Raw genomic sequence first — 19,216 nt, forward strand, 5'->3', positions numbered from 1 at the left:
TTGTTTTGTGTTTTATATTGTTTTTTTTGTACAGCCTCTCCTCTTTGTGGTATCACAATGTGCTACCCCATTGTAAGGTCACGAAAATATGGGAGGAATATGGTGATTTCTCATAGTTTTCAGTCAAATGTTTCCTATTATAAAGTAACATGTTTTTTAGCCCTCAATCAAAAAGCAGCTCTGTGAGAAAACAGCATCTTACCAGCCTATACGGTACATGCCAAGTGGCGTCACTCTCTATCTTCAGACACACATACACAAAATAAACCAAGACGGTTGGATAAAAACCATCCAGGCTGTTCCAAGTGCGATACTGCGGCTGATGTAATTGAATACAAATGAAGGCGGTGTACTGGGGGTTGTCATCATGAATGCAGGGTATCCTCGAAGCATTTCCCCATGTTCGACACTAGGTGGTGCTCTCGGTCTGTTAACCGCACACGGGGACTGAACACACACCAAAGGTTTTTTTTTTTAGATTACCGTCAACTATTTGCCTGGACTGTTAAACGGGCTGTTGTTTGCTCGGGAGCATGTCAAAGCCATAGCAAGCTTTAGCACATCCAGTTGAACAAGGTGTCTTGTGTTTGAATTTGTTCTTTTACATGCTAATAATAAAGAGCTATAATTTGTTGCGTGAGGGAAACAGTAATTACAGAGGAAAGGAAGCTTGAGAAAGCCGCGTCCCGTCAGCTGCATGGGTTGAGCAATGTAGTGCGGCTGAGTTTGCGCTGCCTGCCTGCGAGAATCCATCATAGACACAAACCGCCCCCTCCCACTCTGAGTGCCCCCGCTTCAGATGCAACTCAAAATACATAAAGCCTCCATGTTGCACAGGGAATCTAGGGCCAGTAGATATGAACCGTTTGCCTGAAAGTGTTAGCTAACTTTAATGTTGAAAAACTTTGAGCGTTTGATACGTGCTTTTGGACAATCGTCTGACGGGCTTCCTAGTATTTTCAACGTTGTTCCAGACACGGCCTCACATTTTGGATGATCGGAGCTTCACAGCTAACTCGCTAACCTAAGCTACTTGCTAACTTCAGCTAGTTAGCAATTCAACGTCGTTTTTTTTTTAAACCACACACGCTGCCGGTGTTGCACACAAAATATTTGTTTGCAGCGATGGTATATTGCGGAGAACCATAAATGACAGCCATTCACTGGCTCCCTTTCACCACCTTGCTAGCTGGCTGGCTACCACCGCTGCCACAACACTTCGCCTCGGACGATTGCCTGGCTTTGTGGGCTGGCTGGTCATTCCCATCTTAAACAGCTAGCTAACAGTAGCTAGCAAACGAAGCAAGCGCGCTTGTACGAATAACATTGTGGGAAACAAAAAAGGAATAAACGCCCGCCTAAATGGACCACATGTCCATAATAACCCAGGTTTCCAACCCGAAGGAGGAGGAAGTAATATCCTTTAACCAGGAAAAAGGTAAGGAAAAGTCACGTAAATGTGGTGAACTAATGCTAGCTGGCTAACTACTTTTCAGCTTTTTAGCTCGCGCTTGCTAGCTGCTCCAGCAGTTGGAGACACTGTTGCCTGTACATGGTAGTGCTATATAAACTTTGGAACTACCTAGCGTTAGTCAACAAACTCTTATTAACTGCCAATAAGCAACAAGTTTATGAGAGGGGTCTTCTCCTGAATAAGTTATCGAACTAGTTTTAACGTGTTTGCTGCGCGTTCAGGATGAGAAGCGCTCCCGTGTCAAGACGTTATACCATTAAGGTTGTTATCTGAATTAACGTTAACAAATTTGCTGTGGAAGAGTAGTCCACAACTTGTAAAGCGTGATGATGCCCAGTCTTCGCTTCTAAATACCTGTACTTTACACTTTTCTCTTTGTGTTCTGGCTAAAAAACAAGACTAAATTATCTGATTTAGGTGACTCACTATATGAATCACGACCACAAGAAGTTAACGTTAAGAAGTTCATGGTGGTTTGGTCTGAGGGATTGCAAAAAGGTTTTTCTGACGAAGCAAGCATGCGGGCAGAGAAATATCCGCTGCCAGCAAGGCTTGATGTAAAATGTCAGGGGAATTAACACAGCATTTTCCTTAAGAACTTTGATAGGGCAAAGCCATCACGACTGCGGTCACCTTAGAGGATGCACAGATTCACATTGCAATCTGTTTAACTGCTTTTGCCTTCTGTGTTGTGCATAACCCTGTGAAATTCACTACAAGGTCAAGGTAGTGTTTTCTTATTCTCCTTTTTAAAAAATCACCAGGGAAATTGATTCCCACCCCCAATCATTATTTTCATTTTCACTTGATAATCACCCATGTTTGTGGTTGTCTCAGAAACAAAATGGTTCCATGTGCCTTATTTTCACTTAACAATTAACATAATCTGTCATTGCTCTTTCTTTATTTCTCCACTCACTCTTTAGCATGATCTGCAGGGGAGGTCACATCTCTTCTTTAAGACCATAGCTGCTAATGTCCATTCATTCCCATTCCTGGGGCTACTCAGACGCATTCCGGGTCACCCAACCCATGGGACGTGTATCAGTATCACATCTCAAACCTCGCATGTCAGACCATTAGTAATGTGAGAAGTTAAGTCTTTCAAGCACAACAATGCATTCTGCTCAAGGGTACAAAGGTGTCCCTCAGTAACTGCTATGGATTCTATGTGATTTGAACATAATGTGTGCATCATGTGAGATTATCAGTGCAGAAATGTGGGAGTTATGGGTGAATATCATTGCCAGTTGGGAATTGGCCCACGCAAAATGGATGTATGGCAGTAAAAGTATGCAGATTCCACTGTAGTGGTACACGCTTTCCAAAGAGTTTTATGTTACGTCTCAGTAATAATATAGTCGAGATATTTATTTTGCTTGAAAGATATCAGAAGGTATTTTAAGGGTGTGTTTGCATTTCATTGTCATGATTTGGTTTTTGGATCATTCAGGGTCACTGGGTATGATGAGCAGTGCTGAAGTGATTAGTCAATTAAGTGGTTAGTTGATAGAAAAAATCATCTGCTAATTGCTAAGATGGAACTGAATGAATGGTTTAAGCCACTGTTCCAGTACAAATGTCAGACAGCTGTGGTTTCATAAAAGCAGATATTCTTTTGCTTTCCTTTGTTTCTTTAGAAATTTATTTTTTCCCTTGGTCTTTTGGCTGTCCGTCAAAGAATGTAAACAAATGCAAGGTGTCATTTTGGGCTTGTGATGTGGATTTGTCTTTATAGACTGCATGGATAATTGAACGATTGACAGTTTAATTGTTATTTTTATGTAACAATTAAGTATGTAGTGAAATATGTATTTTCTCTTGAGCTCAGGATTTGTCGTGTGGTTGTAGTTAAGGTTGTGCCATAGGTCTTTGAATTTATATCTAGGCCAGTTATCAATGATGAGTTAATGATGTTAAAATGTTTTATTCTGTAGTAACAATCTAGCACATCTAAATCAGAGACAATAGACCCACTTGTCATGTAACACGTGTTTTGATAGCGTTTAATATTATTGTTTATAAGAAGAGGAGTTTGAGTAGCACTCCACACACTCACACAGTTGGAATTCACAGTTATTCATAAAGCTGCTGCATTAAAATCACACCTAATGTTGGCCAGAGTTAGAGTTGTCTGTTACACAGAATATAGTTGAGTTAGAGGATTAACTAGAACAGTGATGTTACTGTTTGTTTCCTATTCTTCCTTTTTTTTCTTAAGAATGAGTCACACATAATTCTTCCCTTGGGGCTAAGTCAAATATTACCATCATTATAGACATAGTATGGCCATGTCCTCTCTTCCTGTGAAGTGAGGGGCACAGTCATCAGCTGTGTAAGGAATAGGAATTTGATCATTTATTTGTGTTTAGCAGGTGAAACTCTTTGCTAGTATTTAGTAGGATTCTTTTTTTTTTTTTTTTTAATACAGTCAGCCAATGATTTGACTGTCCCTTCTATTGCAAATCACCTAACATTAGCCCATCCCAGCAGCTGACCTAGAGGAATTTGACAGGTAGTCATCCATTGGTTGAACAGGCTCCAAACTGTCTGGACAAAAATTGACTACCTTTGCTCTCAGTGTTCCTCTGCTGGCTGTCTTACGACATGTGCCTGCCGTTCACACTGGTTCGTCTGCCAAGCTGCAGCCTAAATATAGAATCGCTGCCCTGTTGGCCAGAGCACCACTGACCTCGAGGCCAAGTATAACTACTTGCAAAGATGACAATGATCTTTTTTTTTTTCTTTTTGCAATCATGCTAGGTTTTAGTTTGGAAAAAACAACTTGATTCTCAAAAGTAGAAGACCTGAATGTATTTGTGAGATGAATGGGTGACTCTTACATGATCAAATCTGGAGTCAAACATGTGTCTGAAGACTGATTTATGTATTGTGGTATGTGTTGAGCAGAGCAGTCATTTTAATTTAAATCAGACAGGTTTTGTCAAACTTCAGCCATATTATTATTGTCAGCCTGTTTATTTCCTGGGTTCCCCATTGGGGTGGTATGGTCACTTAGAGGCAGCTAAACAAGTATAGAAAATGAATGGATGCAGATAAGTTGCCTTCAATCTGTAGTCTACTTAAAAACACATTTATTTTTGCATATTGTTTTCAGTAAAACTTCCAATTTGGAATTGATAACTTCTATTAACAGGGCTGCAAGTTTTAGTTGTTGTTAGGGTTAGGGTGTCAGTATCAGTTAATTTTGCTTTCCGACAGCCATTAAGCAGTAACTAACTATTTCATTTTGTGCGGAGGAATGCTAGGGGTGGGTGTTATACCCATTTCAGTGTCACATTCTGCCATGACATAGATTTTGCAACACTATCATTACCTTGACAAATGTTTTAACATATTAAGAATAATGTGCTTTAATGTGGCTGCCATAAAATGCAGGTAAAGTGCACACAGAAAGTATTCACAGCGCTTCACTTTTTCCACATTTGGTTTTGTTACAGCCTTATCCCAAAATGGATTGAATTCATTTTTTCCTCAAAATTTTACACACAATACCCCATAATGACAACTTGAAAACATTCTTTTTTTTTAGATTTCTGAAAATTTATTAAAAATAAAAAATCAGAAGAAATCAGATGTACAGAATTCACAGCCTTTGCCATGAAGCTTAGAATTGAGCTCAGGTGCATCCTGTTTCCACTGATCATCCTTGAGATGTTCCTACAGCTTAATTGGAGTCCACCTGTGGTAAATTCCATTGATTGGACATGATCTAGAAAGACACACACCTGTCTATATCAGGTCCCACACTTGACAGTGCATGTCAGAGCACAAACCAAGCATGAAGTGAGGATTGTCTTGAGGCACAAATCTGGGGAAAGCTACACAAAAATGTCTGCTGCTGTGAAGGTCCCAATGAGCTCAGTGGCCTCTATCATCCGTAAATGAAAGAAGTACGGATTCACCAGGTTTCTTCCAACAGCTGGACAGCCGTCTAAACTGAGCTATCGGGGGAGAAGGGCCCTTGTCAGGGAGGTGACCAAGAACCCAATGGTCACTCTTTCAGAGCTACAGAGTTCCTTCCAGAAGGACAACCATCTCTGTAGCCATCAACCAATCAGGTCTGTATGGTAGAGTGGCCAGACAGAAGCCACTCCTTAGTAAAAAGCACATGGCAGCCTGCCTGGAGTTTGCCTAAGTGCACCTGAAGGACTCTCAGACCACGGGAAACAAAATTCTCCTGTTTGATGAGACAAAATTGAACTCTTTAGCATGAATGCCAGGCGCCATGTTTGAAAGAAACTGGGCACCGCTCCTCACCAGCCCAATACCATCCCTACAGTGAAGCATGGTGGTGGCAGCCTCATGCTCTGGGGATGTTTTTCAGGGACAGGAACTGGGAGACTAGTCAGGATAGAGGGAACGATGAATGAAGTAATGTACAGACACATCCTAGATGAAAACCTGCTACACAGCTCCCTTGACCTCAGACTGGGGCGACAGTTCATCTTTCAGCAGGACAACAACCCTAAGCAGTGGATTCAGGACAACTCTGTCCTTGAGTGGCCCAGCCAGAGCCCAGACTTGAATCTGATTGAACATCTCTGGGGAGATTTGAAAATGGCTGTGCACCGACACTTCCCATCACCTGATCGAGCTTTAGAGGTGCCGCAAAGAGGAATAGGCGAAACTGCCCAAAGATAGACTGTGCCAATCATATTTGAAAGGACTTGAGGCTGTAACTGCTGCCAAAGGTGCAACAACAAAGTATTGAACAAAGGATGTGAATATGTGATTTATGTACATGGGATTTCTTAGTTTTTTTTTTTTATTTTATTAAATTTGCAAACATTTCAAAAACACTTTAGTTCACGTTGTCATAATGGGATGTTATGTGTAGAATTTTGAGGGAAAAAATGAATTTATTCTATTTTGGGATAAGGCTGTAACATTACAAAATGTGGAACAAGTGAAGCGCTGTGAATGCTTTCGACATGCACTGTAGAGGTCTATGGTCATACTCCTAGAACTAGTTACAGCTGGTATCTACTATTTTCCTAGCTATAACGCGAGCTCCTGTAACACGTGGAAGGTAGTATTACGAGCAACACGCACCAATTTCTCTGTTGTTGGCTGCAAGAACCAACACAAAATCTACTCACACAATCAATGGAAGTGAAGACCGAGTGGAATGACTTGATGGAAATGTCCCTACAACGACAATAACTGGGAAACTCTTGGGCTATATGTGTGCGCTGATTACTGAGGGAAAATACAACGTAGGATTCACTTCAGAACTGAAGCTGTAAGATCAATACCAACTTCAAACTGTAACATGTAAGGTTTGCCATTTTTATGTTGCTTTACTTTTTATTTTGCTGGTTAGCCTGTTGAATATGGTGCTAGCATATTCAACAGGCTTTTCCATGGCTAATGTGAGTTGACCCACATGCTGGAGCAATGTTGGAGTATTTCATTGTGAGGCACGGTCAAGCGAAACTGACAATGTTAGGCCTCATTTAAGGCCAGTTAAATAACTGCAGTTGCAGGCTGGATGTTGGAAACTGTTCTTTCATATTTGTGTTGTCTCACATAGCCAGACATCTTTTCTCTCTTTAAGACACCTTTACCTCACATTGCTAATAGAGTGAAAAGAGGTGCAACCATATTTTGAGTGACATAGCCCTTTGTGTAATACTGTCACTGTAAAAAACAAAATGAATACTGAAATTACATTTTTGGACATATCGCCCACTGGACTGCATCTCCCAATCACTCATGTCCTGTAAGATTGGACCTGGAAGGTCCATTTTGTTTAACCAGAAACAGCCGCTATATCGCTGCTGCCAAAGCCACCAGACTCCATTTACAGGAACAGTAGTTTTATCACGTAATTCAAACTTGACATAAACAAAATAAAACTCACCCAAACCTTCTTGGATCTTCTTTCACTGTTCCATCAATCACTACCAACTGTGGTTTGACCAAAATGAACTCCTTGATATACCTAATCATGAGAGGAGTGAGAGAGAGGGTGGCGGTGGGGCAACTGGCAATGTGTGTATTTTCACATCCAACTCAGGATTTACTTTCGCCAGATACTATGACTGGAGAGACTTAAATATGTTGGACTTCAACAGATTTCATAGTATAAAATGCTAATTACCAGATAAAGGACACCCTGCTCCCAGTCAGCGTTGATGAAGTGACAGGTAGTTGTGATGTAGCTTTTTGTTGGAGATGTCTGGCAGTCGGTGGTCAGAGCTAGTTCGTCTGCCCTGGCTAGCTTGACTTTAAGATCACCCTTCTCAAAGTGTTTTTCAATGCGTTTAGTCACAGTAGCTCTTGATGGCCGATAATATACTTGGGCTCGAGGTACTGAACTAGCTCTTTGAATCCCTCGCCGTCTGCCTCACTGATTGGCAGCATGTCAGTCTCAGTCATTTGGCACAACAGCTGGGTGATGGCCCTGGACTGGAGGGCATCACACTGTGTGTATGCAAATAAACCTATAGACTGACCGGTCAAAAATGCCCTGCGCACAGCAATGCATCTGCCTATGTGCTCGTACTTTTCTCTGCTTCTCCGAACTGGGGGCGTGCTGACTGCCATCTACTAGTCATGCCAGCCAATACACTGACTATTGATAAGAACCTCATACAGCCCCACTTCAAAAAACATGAACTGTCCCTTTAACGTCATGGGAGGCTTCACGCCATCATTATCAGATTGAGTTAATAGGCACTAACCTGTTAGATTTGTGTGTTTTGTAATGATTAACATGTATACATGTGGGAATGTAGTCCACTGTGAGGTTTATAGTATTATTTAGACTAATGCATCACAGTGCACCATTAACAGTGTACCAAATACAAACTTTAAAATTACAGTACACTGCTTACAGCAAGTAGTGTGTTTGTATGTGGACAGCCTGGTGCTGGATATACTGTAACTGAAAGGCATGACCAAGGGAAATGGTACATGGAATATGTTGCTGTGTCCAGTAAATGGTTAATGGGTTTTTTATTTTGTAAGGATGAAACCATGGAATGCATTGTGGGAAAGATGTGAATCAAGGACATACACTCTGACGTGTTACTTTATTAATTAAACAGAGTTTACCCTCTCATTAGTGAACTACTACCCACCACCCACCCCAGGTGAACAATGTGTGTTTGATGCCCAGTTCTGCTCTATGCATGACTAAGTAGTCCCAGCTGTTTTTTGATGGTCTTTGTGCAGGAAATAGGCCGGTTATAGTGATAACTCACAAGAAGCTGACAACTGCCTCCCTGTCCCAGTTTTACAGTAACACAGAACTGAAACGACAAGACAAAGTCCAGTTTAATAAAGGAAGTGGTGTGGTCCTGATTCGTTTATTTTTAGATTTAAACAAAGCATACTATGGCAGTATGATCATCTTGCAGCATTGCTCTCTAACAAATCATGTGCAGCTTTTTTGTTTTTTTCTTTGTGGTTATTTCAGAATTCCTAAAATAAAGCATTCTTTAATTATATGCTGTGGTGATATCGCCAAACTAATCTCTAAATTAGTTTATTAGTTTGGTATTTGGTGGTTGTTGCAGGGTTGTGTAAAACTTTTCCAGTGGATTAGGTCAGATGGTGGTCTTCATACTCGAGAAACATTAGCACTAAGAGTAATTTTTTATGCATCCGGTTTCATTCCTCTTCTCTGTTAGCACTTACAGTATGCCACTTCTTGTCTAGGGCACTAAGAAGATGGAATATTGTTTTTGGTTTTTGCTACTATATATTATTTACTATATTCGTAGTTAAATTAACAAAGAATTGTGTCAACGGATAAAAATACCTTAACAAATCTTAAGTAATTATATATTGTAATAAAATAAACTATTACATAAAAAAAACCCACTAGTATTGTCAATAATGGCCATATACAGTTTCCTTCATACTACCCTATCTTCACTGCTTGTCTGTGCAATTCCATGTGTTAAGGTTTTAAGTCACTTGAAATAGTGACTGAATGTTTCCTTGTTAAAGATTGAATATTGTACTTAACTTGTCTCGGAATGAACAAGCATGTGTCACTGATAAGACATAGTCTAAATACCCAGTACGATATGCCCTAGCTTGAAAGGTAGTAGTTATGTGACTGGAAGCCAGTGATAGAGGGAAAAGACAGCGAGATTGTGGAAGGCAGAAAGTGTTTCATGTAGCTGTGACATGCTGTTACTCTGTCAGTGTCTGATACCTTTCCCTGCACCCATGAGTATTTTTAGCTGTGGAATATAGAATTGAAGTCATCCTCTGAAAACAATAGTGTGGTAACTCCACATTATGCCCTTTCATGACATGATATGAGGCTTTGCTTGCTTTTGTGGTCTCTGGATACCATGATACGTAGGAATGTTTTGTTGGAAAAACACTCAACAAAGCTGGATTGATGTAAAAATAGTACAGGTATTTGTAAGAAGTAAGCATGTTGTCCTAAGTAATACATTGTGTACTAGCTTGTTTTTATGGCAAATCATTTGATGTATTTTCTTCGTGCACAGTGTTTCCTATGACTAATGTCTGGTGGGTATTTGTTTAAGGTCAGGAGCACAAAGTGGCACAATATCAAGATGCCAAAAGACATGACATAATGCTATTTGCTCTTCGCTGGTCTTCAGTTGCAAAAGCGTTCTGGTTGTGTGAGCATGGGGGACTAATGGGTGGAGAGGAATGCAGCCTTGTATAGGCTCTGCGGGGTCTGAGGGCCTCCCACCTCTTCCTCCTCCTCCCCTCGCCTCTTGTGCATGTTCAGGCTGTTTCAGTCACTCACCTGCCAGCTGAAACATGGGAGGGGAAACATAAGCAAGCTTTCAAAATGGAGACTCCTAGGCCAATCAGGTGACGGGATCCACGACAGGGCAAAAAGGAGGAGGGAGGAGGGTGCAGCTCCCAACTTGTCACTATTAATAAAAGCTCAGTGTCTGATTTAGGCCCTGCTCCGTAGTCCTGGAATGAGAGGCGATTTGCAATCAGAGCAGAGCACACTCTGAACTGTCGCTATGTGTGACTGATGAAGTCACCCAGCCATTCATGTTATTTTCTGATCAGTGGGTCTGCCAGGCCGGGTCAACAAAACCAGCACTAATGCCATTTAATCGCACTGTCAAGGTCTCACCTATTGTTGTGATTTAGTGTAGCTCACACCACTGTGGCCACTTAGGAAAACTATAACCTCAATATCCAAACAAGTTGGGCCGCTGTGTAAAACATAAAGAAAATATGCCATTTACAAACGAACTGTGTGTACCGAGAACGGTTTTATGAAGTGTTTCTGAGCCCATGTAGTAACATCCTTAATATATTCGTGTTTCACATGGTGGTCAACCTCGCTCCATCCTTGCTTGTGAACAACTGAGCCTTTTCAAGATGCTCATTTCATGGTACCCTGTTACCAATCAACCTGTTTACCTGTGGAATGATCCAAACAGGTGTTTTGCAGCATTCCACAATTTTCCTTGTCTGTTGTTGCTTCTGATTTGATTTGATTTGATAATAGAAATGCAATTAATTGTAAAATGCAGTGTACTGCAGAAATTGCAAAAGTGGGGGTGCAGTTTTTAAAAAAACAGGGGTTTCCCTACCACTGTAAGAGTTTTTGACAGTGCCTTAGATGAATGAAAAGAAAAACAACTATGCTGCTTGGTTTGGTCTCACACATGCACACGCACAGTCATGTAGAAGACGTCCTCTGAGAGAGAGGCAGCAGGCTAGCATCATCACTTCAGCGAATTCTCAGAAGCACAACCACATCGGCAAAGGCAAGACTGGAGTTCGCTGAAGACATAGAGGTTGTATGCTCAGCTATATATTCTGTTATAAAGTTACTTCTGTTTCCAGTATTAGTAGTAGTTAGAAGAATTGTAAACAAGGAGGAGCTCTGCACAGACATGAGAGTAGCCTTGTTGTTCCCAGTTATTCTAGCAGCCTCCACAGCTCAGCATGCAAATAACCAAACGTTAAATGCTTCCCAGCTTCAGCCTGCTCCATTTTTCTGACAGAACACAGATTTGCATATCCACTTGTTCACCCTCCACTCTCCCACCCCTTCCTTTTGTTTTGACAGCATCCCAGTCGAACAGCAGCCTAAAGAAGCAGAGGAGCCGGAGCATCTTCAGCACATTTTTCTGCTGCTTTCGCAACTACAATGTGGAACCACCAGCCACCAACACCAACACCAGCTCCCTGCCTCCACCTGTTGAGGAGAATGGATCGCCTCCAAAGGTGGGCTGCTACTCCACTAAACACATGCCATTTGATTGTTATTTTCTTTATTTTCATGGACCCTTTTTAGTCTATCTTTTTTATGTTTTCCTTCCTACCCCTCACCCTGTTTTTGTATGTATATGTGTGTCTATCTCTCTTGTATTGTAGTGTGACCAGGTCGAGGTCATCCCTGTCCCTAGTGTATGTATTGCCTTTTTTTTCTTTTCCTTTGCATGCAGGCTGAGTGGGCTGGTGCTGGCACATCCTGTCTGTGTGGGCTCCAGTGCTCCTCAGAGAGCATTTGCTCTGCTACTGTACTGCAGTTCATTTTCAACCGATCATAGCACTGGCTGTGTGGAAGGTGTATATGCACCGATGGGTTTAAATAGTGCTGCATGAGTGACACTTGGTGGTTTGTATGCTTTCCAAAATACTGTGACACTAATTGTCTAACAAATTCAGTGGAAAACAGTTTGTATTAATCGCCTCAGGCGCTTCTATGCAAGAAGTAAATCCACTTATTGTGCTACTTACCTCTGCAATTGAATAATATTAGTGAGAGTCAAGCTCCACATTAGCTCCTAGTCTTTGCTTCCCCAACTAAGTGGCGAAACTAATTCATCAAGAAAGAAATTACAGTACATGTGATTTGACCAACATACCCGTCACACCAACCATCAGTGACTGCATGAAGGTCAACTCTTGAGATCCATCAGAAGTGAATGGATTTTTAATACAGCACTGTTCCTGCACTGAGGCATGAGACCCACATGACTCCATCTTTTCATGTTCATAAATGAATTTGAAGTTTATTTGCATTTTCATACTGATACAGTTTGAGTGACTCCAGTGAAACTAACTACAGCTACTACAGCAGCAGCAGTAGCTAACCTTTGCATGGCCTTTGTCCCTGAGAAGTTAGGGTTGGGTGATTGGGTGAAGATATTGGCTATTGAACATTGGCTGAGTCAATCAGCTGTTTTTTTTCTTCGATTTTTCATTTTATTTTGCTAATTTAATGGTCTGCCTTCGGAAGAGCAAGTGAGAGCCGCTGCTCGGTGACAGTCTCGGTCAGCGACTAACCCAGTTGTACAATGGTGTGTAGAAACGGAAAATTTTCACATCTAACTCGATAAATTACGGGTTTATTTCGACGAAACCAGAGTTGGTGATGGAACAGTGGAAAGACAAGCCACAGCGATGGCTGTTGAGTTTGAGTGAAGAGTGTTTCACGATGAGTCAACAAAGATGGTCTTCGTACAGTGAAAGAGAGGAACTTAAATACAGAAGGCGTACAGTTGTATTTTCTGTTAATAAGGAAAATAGGTGTTTTGGCATTTTGGCCAACAAAGGGCAGTATAGCTGCTTGTGGGGCTGGTGGTGACCAGTCGGAAAATTTTAACACATTGCCCAACTCAAGTGAGGCTATGTGAAAAAATGTATTTAGACTCCACAGGTCTGAAGGAAATCTCAGGGGATTGAAGACAGCGATATTTTCTCTGAGTAGGTGGCTGTAGCAGGGGAAATATCCTGTGGTGAAGAATCCCATAGGGTGCAATTTTGAAGCGATGGGTCCATTAAACACATCATTTCAGACATGGCTTTATCGCAGCTGCATTGTCACCCATGGAGATGCTCTGCCTAACATGGTGTTGGCTTTTCTGCTCAGCCTTACGCAGTAATTTATGCAAAGTATGTCTTCTATCACTCGCTCTCCCTGTCTGTCTTTCTCAAATACTCACAGTTTCTCCCCATATACTATATCTGACATCATCTTCCTTGTCCCCCACCACCCAGCCACCAGCCAAATACCTCCTACCAGAGATGATAATATCGGACTATGGAAAAAAGTGTGTGGTGATTGACTTGGATGAAACACTTGTCCACAGCTCATTCAAGGTAAGAGGCTAAAGCTCAATTTGAGTTTTACTATAGATGTTGTTTAGTTCTATGCAAACGTCAGCTGTCAGTGTATGAGTGTGAACTGTCTGAGGCCTTCTATGTTAGAAAGGTAGTCACCAATTGTCTTGACCGTGCAAATATGTGCACTTAGAATAAAAGTAGGGTAATAATGAAGAAAAGAAGACAGGGTGGCTAATGTTGGCAACCAGCTGCAGTTAATACATTATCTTCCAAAGCTTGAACAAGCATTATAACATATAGACAGTGGGAGGATGACCTCCTTGAGAGGTTCCTAAAGGAAGGAGGACAACGTGGACAAGAGACTTTCTTCTTCCTGCCAGAGATTTGACAAATCTGGGAGTTGCAAAGTTTTAGTGTTCTTTGCAGGACCTCTGCTGCTCACTTGTGGTACTACACCAACAGTGTGAATGACAGTGATATGCTTTTGTGTTTCTTCTCACAGCCCATCAGCAATGCTGATTTTATTGTTCCAGTGGAGATCGATGGTACCGTTCATCAGGTATTGTACCCACACAATAAAATGACATTTTTAGTGAAGTATGCCTTTTTTATTAGGGTCAAGAGTTTATTACAATTTATGTGAAGACCTGAAGAGAATGGCTGTGATCCAGTTCAAGTAATCCAGGATAGGCTGTGTGTATCCTGGTTGGCCTATTCATGATTACTTGCACTGAATGGCAGCTGCTGGGCGACGAGTTGAGGACATCTAAACCGTGAGTTCAAATGATGCCTTTCAGTCAGGGCAGGCCAAGCTCAAGACTTTGATATTGCAAGAAATTAGTAGCACGAATGTCTTCTGTTGCAGTCCTCCATTGTGTGTTGGTACGCAACATAATACTGATTTAACACTACTACAAATCACACTGTGTTGGTTATAGCATATTGGCTCTTCTCACATACTTTGAATTGCACTCATGTATGTTGTTTTTCTCTAACCTGTCCTAAAATCTGTGCTGTGGCTTGCAGGTGTATGTGCTGAAACGACCCCATGTGGACGAGTTTCTTCAAAAGATGGGAGAGCTGTTTGAATGCGTGCTCTTCACAGCCAGCCTTGCCAAGGTGTGTATAGACCCGGCCTTGTTTTCTGTCCTGTCATGTTCTGATTACAAGCTACTGACGGCCACGGAACAACATTTTTAACTTCCTTGTTCTACTCGGCATTTTTAATCTGCTCATGCTATCTGAATTTTCACACTTCCTCTGCTTTGCTCTCCATCTGTGTCTTTTGCATCTTAGCCAATAATGCATTGGTAAGTTAAATGAATGAGACAGAGAAATAACTGTACTAAGAGCCTGATGTTTCTATAGTGTCAAATATTCCTCATGCTGAATTCTGCGCTAGGTGTCAGTGGTGCTTTTTGTGTCATAGAGTAGTATCTCCTGAGGCATCTCCCCTGTCAGGTAAACACAACTGCGAGGGATGACCTGCTTTGCTTCCTTTTGGAATAATAGTGTAGCATTTGTGAGTTGTTGTGTTAGTGCTCTAGCGGAGGCATATGACCACAAAGATTTGCATCACAAAGGGTCCTCACAACTAGGAGTTTGATTTATTATGTGCATTTCCGTTGTTGTGCAGCAGTGAAATTTGGGATATGTCACATGTTTGTTTTTATAGCAGCATGACATGTTTCTGTGCTCGTTTGGCTCGAACAGTATGCAGACCCTGTGGCAGACCTGCTGGATCAGTGGGGCGTGTTTCGAGCACGGCTCTTTAGAGAATCCTGCGTTTTTCACAGAGGGAACTATGTCAAAGACCTCAGCCGGCTGGGACGAGAGCTCAACAATGTCATCATTGTTGACAATTCCCCCGCCTCTTACATTTTCCACCCAGAAAATGCTGTGAGTTCCTAAACCAATGATATACATAATATATAAAGTCTTAAGTTGGTGTTAAACAGAAGCTAACTGTAGGTGGTTTTCCCATCTCCCAAGGTCCCAGTCCAATCCTGGTTTGACGATATGAATGACACAGAGCTCCTGGACCTGCTGCCTTTCTTTGAGGGACTCAGCAAAGAAGAAGAGGTTTACGGAGTCCTGCAGAATCTGAGAGCCAGGTAGCAGGACACACAACAGCGCCATCTGTGCTCTCCACCTGCCTCTCTATCAGTCTCTGCCCCTTTCTACAACCACATCTCTCAGACTCAGGCAGATCCTCCCACACGCGCCCCTCTTGTCTCTGCCCCAAGGGGACGCCTTGGAGTCTCACTGTGGAAACCTTCATGTAACCCCATCTCTGCTTTCATCTCCTGGTGACTGGCTGCCTTCTGAGTGCCATCAGAAAAAACAACAACAAAAAAAACATGAAATATCCCAGGAGCACTGTGTTTGACAAAAACCACACCAGAAGTGTACAGAGCATCCTAAGTTGATAATATTGGGGACAAAATGCTAAGAGGAATGAACTCTGGTCTTCATTTTCAAACAAAGTTTTACTATTCGGTGAAGTGCTTGTTTTTAAACCAAAAAAACAACAGCATTTTTTCTGGAACTTCTTTTGTGGTACCACACAAAAGTCTGAAAAGATTTAGTCCTTGTATTGTTGCTATGCAGGCAGTTTCTGGTAGTAGAAAGGACTGTGATTCTCTTTTCTTACTGAATGAAGTGCCTTGTGTGAATGTTGTTTATATGGGGAGATATTTTGTACATGGCATATTTCCAGAGTACTTCAGTCTTTTCACACACAGTATGCTTTAAAGTGGGCACAGAAGTATCTTGGTATAAAAGTTTTACTTTAGTTTTATTTTTGATCATCAATCGCTGGGTAAATGTCTCCATAGTATTCTTTATTTTTTCCAGTATGCTTGTGCCACTCTATAGATGTGACTTTGTTTCTTTCTGCTTTCATTATATGTAGAAATAGTTCATTTGTTTTAGGCGAAGGAGTACGTTTGCAATTGTGAACCTTGCGCCCCACCTGCAAGTACAGTAGTTCTTTGCGTTTGATAGTTAGTTCAGATAGCTCAGATAAAGTTGTGCCATTTATCTTATGTCTCTCTCTCATTACCCCCCCCCCCAATCTCATTTTATTTGCCAAATAAGGACATTTATCTTTTAACAGGCTTCATATCTTTAACAGGGGTTCAGCTGTAACTGTTAAATCATTAGTAGTAAGTATAGCATTATAGGTTTTATTCTGTTGACAAATAGTTATCAAATACATTTGTATGTTTTTAATGTTATGAGGTCCTTGTATGTCATGTCGTGTTTATCATATGGCTAGCTTTTTAGCCCACTTTATGTTTTTTGGGTAGGGGGGCACACATAAGTGGTGCAGCTTCGCCCTTCGGGGATGATCTTTCTCCAGAATTGTACACAGTTGCAAAGGTATCCCTTTTGTTATTTCAAGTGGTCTGGGATCTTACAGTTAATGGGTCGAGTGCCATGTTTTTAATTTTTCATGAGTTTAGTGTCTTTAGGGAGTATATTTTAGTGTCAGATTGAGTCTGGACAGCGTTAAAATCACACCATTCTCTCCTGATTGATGATGATGATGGCCCGCTCTCGTCCAGTAATGGTGTAGAACCAGCGGAGGCGATGTGTGGTGTTTACCTTCCCAGACTCTTTTTAACTGCTCTTCACCTCAGTGCCTATGTTTTGAGAGGAGCCACACAAACCGAATGCTGCAACATTAGCTACCATGGCAATAACCTTATCTGGGTGAGTTTCCATCCCACGTGTTTGGTTTGGGTATCTTGAGCACTTGGCGCGGCTAGCCAGTCAAGGTTTGGTTGACAGTAAAGGCTGGTCTTGTGATAGAACCTTCGAACCAGGAGTTTCGGAGTTGATCTGAAAACTGGACATACACACGTGATTTAGTCCTTTAGTCATTTCAGAATAAAATTTAAATTATAAGAATGTCCAAATGACCCCCCCCCCCCCCAAGATTTGAAATGCTGAAACAACTTGAATGTTGCTTGGTCTATTTCAGCAACAGCAGCCAAACAACCTTGTATGGTGAACTACATTGTCATCAGCTTATCAGCTTTTGTTGTGGAGGAAAGTTAAAGAAAATAGGACGCCTTCCGAACCTACAGATGGGGGCTCAGTCCTGGTCCATCCAGACAGCCTCCAGATGTTAGGGGCCAGCTCTAAATGGAACACTACTGGGGCACTGTAAACGGACTGTGAAGAACCTCATCATGGCATTAATGCCTTACTGCCTGTGGAGGCACAAAGCAATGTTTCTTCATTAATTCCAAGGTTACATCTACACATTTTTAGCATTGTCTCATTAGCATTTTCTTATGGAGTGTGAAAACGGCTCGGCCATAGTATATTTAGACCATATATGGTCAGGTGAATCAACATTGTGAAACAGTAAAATGAAGCAACGAAGCATGAAGAAGCTCTGTGGTCCCATCAAGGGATTGTACGCTCCAACAGACCTCATTTGCTTTATTGCTTGGTTTATGGGTCATGGTGTTATATTGGAAAGACCTACACTACTTCATAATTTCCAACACTTTTTTGTTTTTCAAGTTGAAAGGCTGCTGCTCCTTCAGGCGTATTGAAATATTTTCTTTTGCATAAGCATTTGTGTTGGTGGTTTCAGTGCAATGTCCTTTTATAAGAAGCGTTTGGTCGACTCTTCTCAACCTCTCAATGATTACCTTTGTCTGAAGATGTTGTTTGTATCATTGTGATATTTTTCTACCTACCTTTTGTCAGTATTTGGTTTGAAAAGTTGCATATTACCCATTGTATCCAGCTTTTTGTTTCCTCTTCCTTTCAGAGCTGTAATGTTCCTCTCTCTTGCATTTGGTAAGAGTTCTCAGTCAGGTCTCGTCTTTCCTATCAGGGGACGTGTGTGTGTGTGTGTGTGTGCGTGTGTGCGTGCGTGCGTGCGTGCGTGTGTGCGTGTGTGTGTTTTCTTAAAGTGTTTTCTGTGTCACCTCACTCATAATCACACATTCATCATTTTGTATTGATTTAACACCAAAGTTCTGCAACACTTGAGTTCAAGTCACTGTGTTATTTTGTTTGGGGAGGGGGGGGGGGGTCAGGTTATTCACCTTATTTTTTAACACATCTCAGCTCTTGTTGGCTTACTTTGAGTGTTGGCAGCGTGTTGTCATCCTGAGCATCAGTTTTTTTTTCTTTTCCATAATAAAAAGCTTCATTGAAATAATTTTGTCATGTCTATATTTTTTATTCAAATGTCTCATATTGTAAATGAATTAAGGCCAAAGATCATCACTTGAACTTGATATGACTGAGGTTTCCACTGTCTTTCTGTACCTGATATGGTCTATTAACTCCAAAAGTCATGAGAGAGAATGTTACTGTGTTCTGTTGGCTTATTTTACAGTGATCATGTATTTTGCCATCAATATCCTTCCATGACATGTCACAATAAAGCACATTTTTATGGAGGACTGTTGCTTGTCTTCTGTCGGCAGATTAATGGCAACCAACTCCTTTTTTATTCAGCGTAAATGAACTGGCAGTAGCGAGGTCATGTTATCTTAGAAACAAGATTTTCTGACCTCTTACAAAATGGCGGCACGACAAATTAAGTATCCAAAGCCAACTGATGTACCTTTTATTTTGATATGATGAGCCTGTTAGCATACATTTGCCTATTTATACATTCAGCAGGTGTGGAGCAACATTAGCATT

General features: G+C 41.3%; 1 protein-coding gene across 2 annotated transcripts; it reads left to right on the forward strand.

Annotated features, from left to right (window-relative positions):
- Window positions 1-805: 805 nt before the first annotated feature.
- On the forward strand, window positions 806-18,950 carry LOC121615241 (CTD small phosphatase-like protein). Of its 2 annotated transcripts, XM_041949507.1 has the most exons (8): window positions 806-1,438; window positions 11,535-11,692; window positions 11,843-11,875; window positions 13,472-13,573; window positions 14,040-14,096; window positions 14,564-14,656; window positions 15,251-15,436; window positions 15,530-18,950. In XM_041949507.1, exons 1-8 carry the CDS (start codon window positions 1,363-1,365, stop codon window positions 15,653-15,655), a joined length of 831 nt encoding a protein of 276 aa, XP_041805441.1. In that variant the 5' UTR covers window positions 806-1,362; the 3' UTR covers window positions 15,656-18,950. The 2 variants fall into 2 exon arrangements, with proteins under 2 accessions (XP_041805441.1, XP_041805442.1); XM_041949508.1 differs by lacking the exon at window positions 11,843-11,875.
- The last annotated feature ends 266 nt before the right edge of the window (window positions 18,951-19,216 follow it).

Source organism: Chelmon rostratus, chromosome 12 (genome assembly GCF_017976325.1).
Source record: "Chelmon rostratus isolate fCheRos1 chromosome 12, fCheRos1.pri, whole genome shotgun sequence".
NCBI classification, from domain to species: domain Eukaryota; kingdom Metazoa; phylum Chordata; class Actinopteri; order Chaetodontiformes; family Chaetodontidae; genus Chelmon; species Chelmon rostratus.

What these genes read in the sequence shown, in the direction of transcription:
- LOC121615241 (XM_041949507.1), top strand. Translation starts at nt 1,363, where the DNA reads ATGGACCACATGTCCATAATAACCCAGGTTTCCAACCCGAAGGAGGAG. An exon ending in TTGTCCACAGCTCATTCAAG is followed by an intron (nt 13,574 to 14,039) that starts GTAAGAGGCTAA and finishes TTCTTCTCACAG; the next exon opens with CCCATCAGCAATGCTGATTT. An exon ending in TCACAGCCAGCCTTGCCAAG is followed by an intron (nt 14,657 to 15,250) that starts GTGTGTATAGAC and finishes TGGCTCGAACAG; the next exon opens with TATGCAGACCCTGTGGCAGA.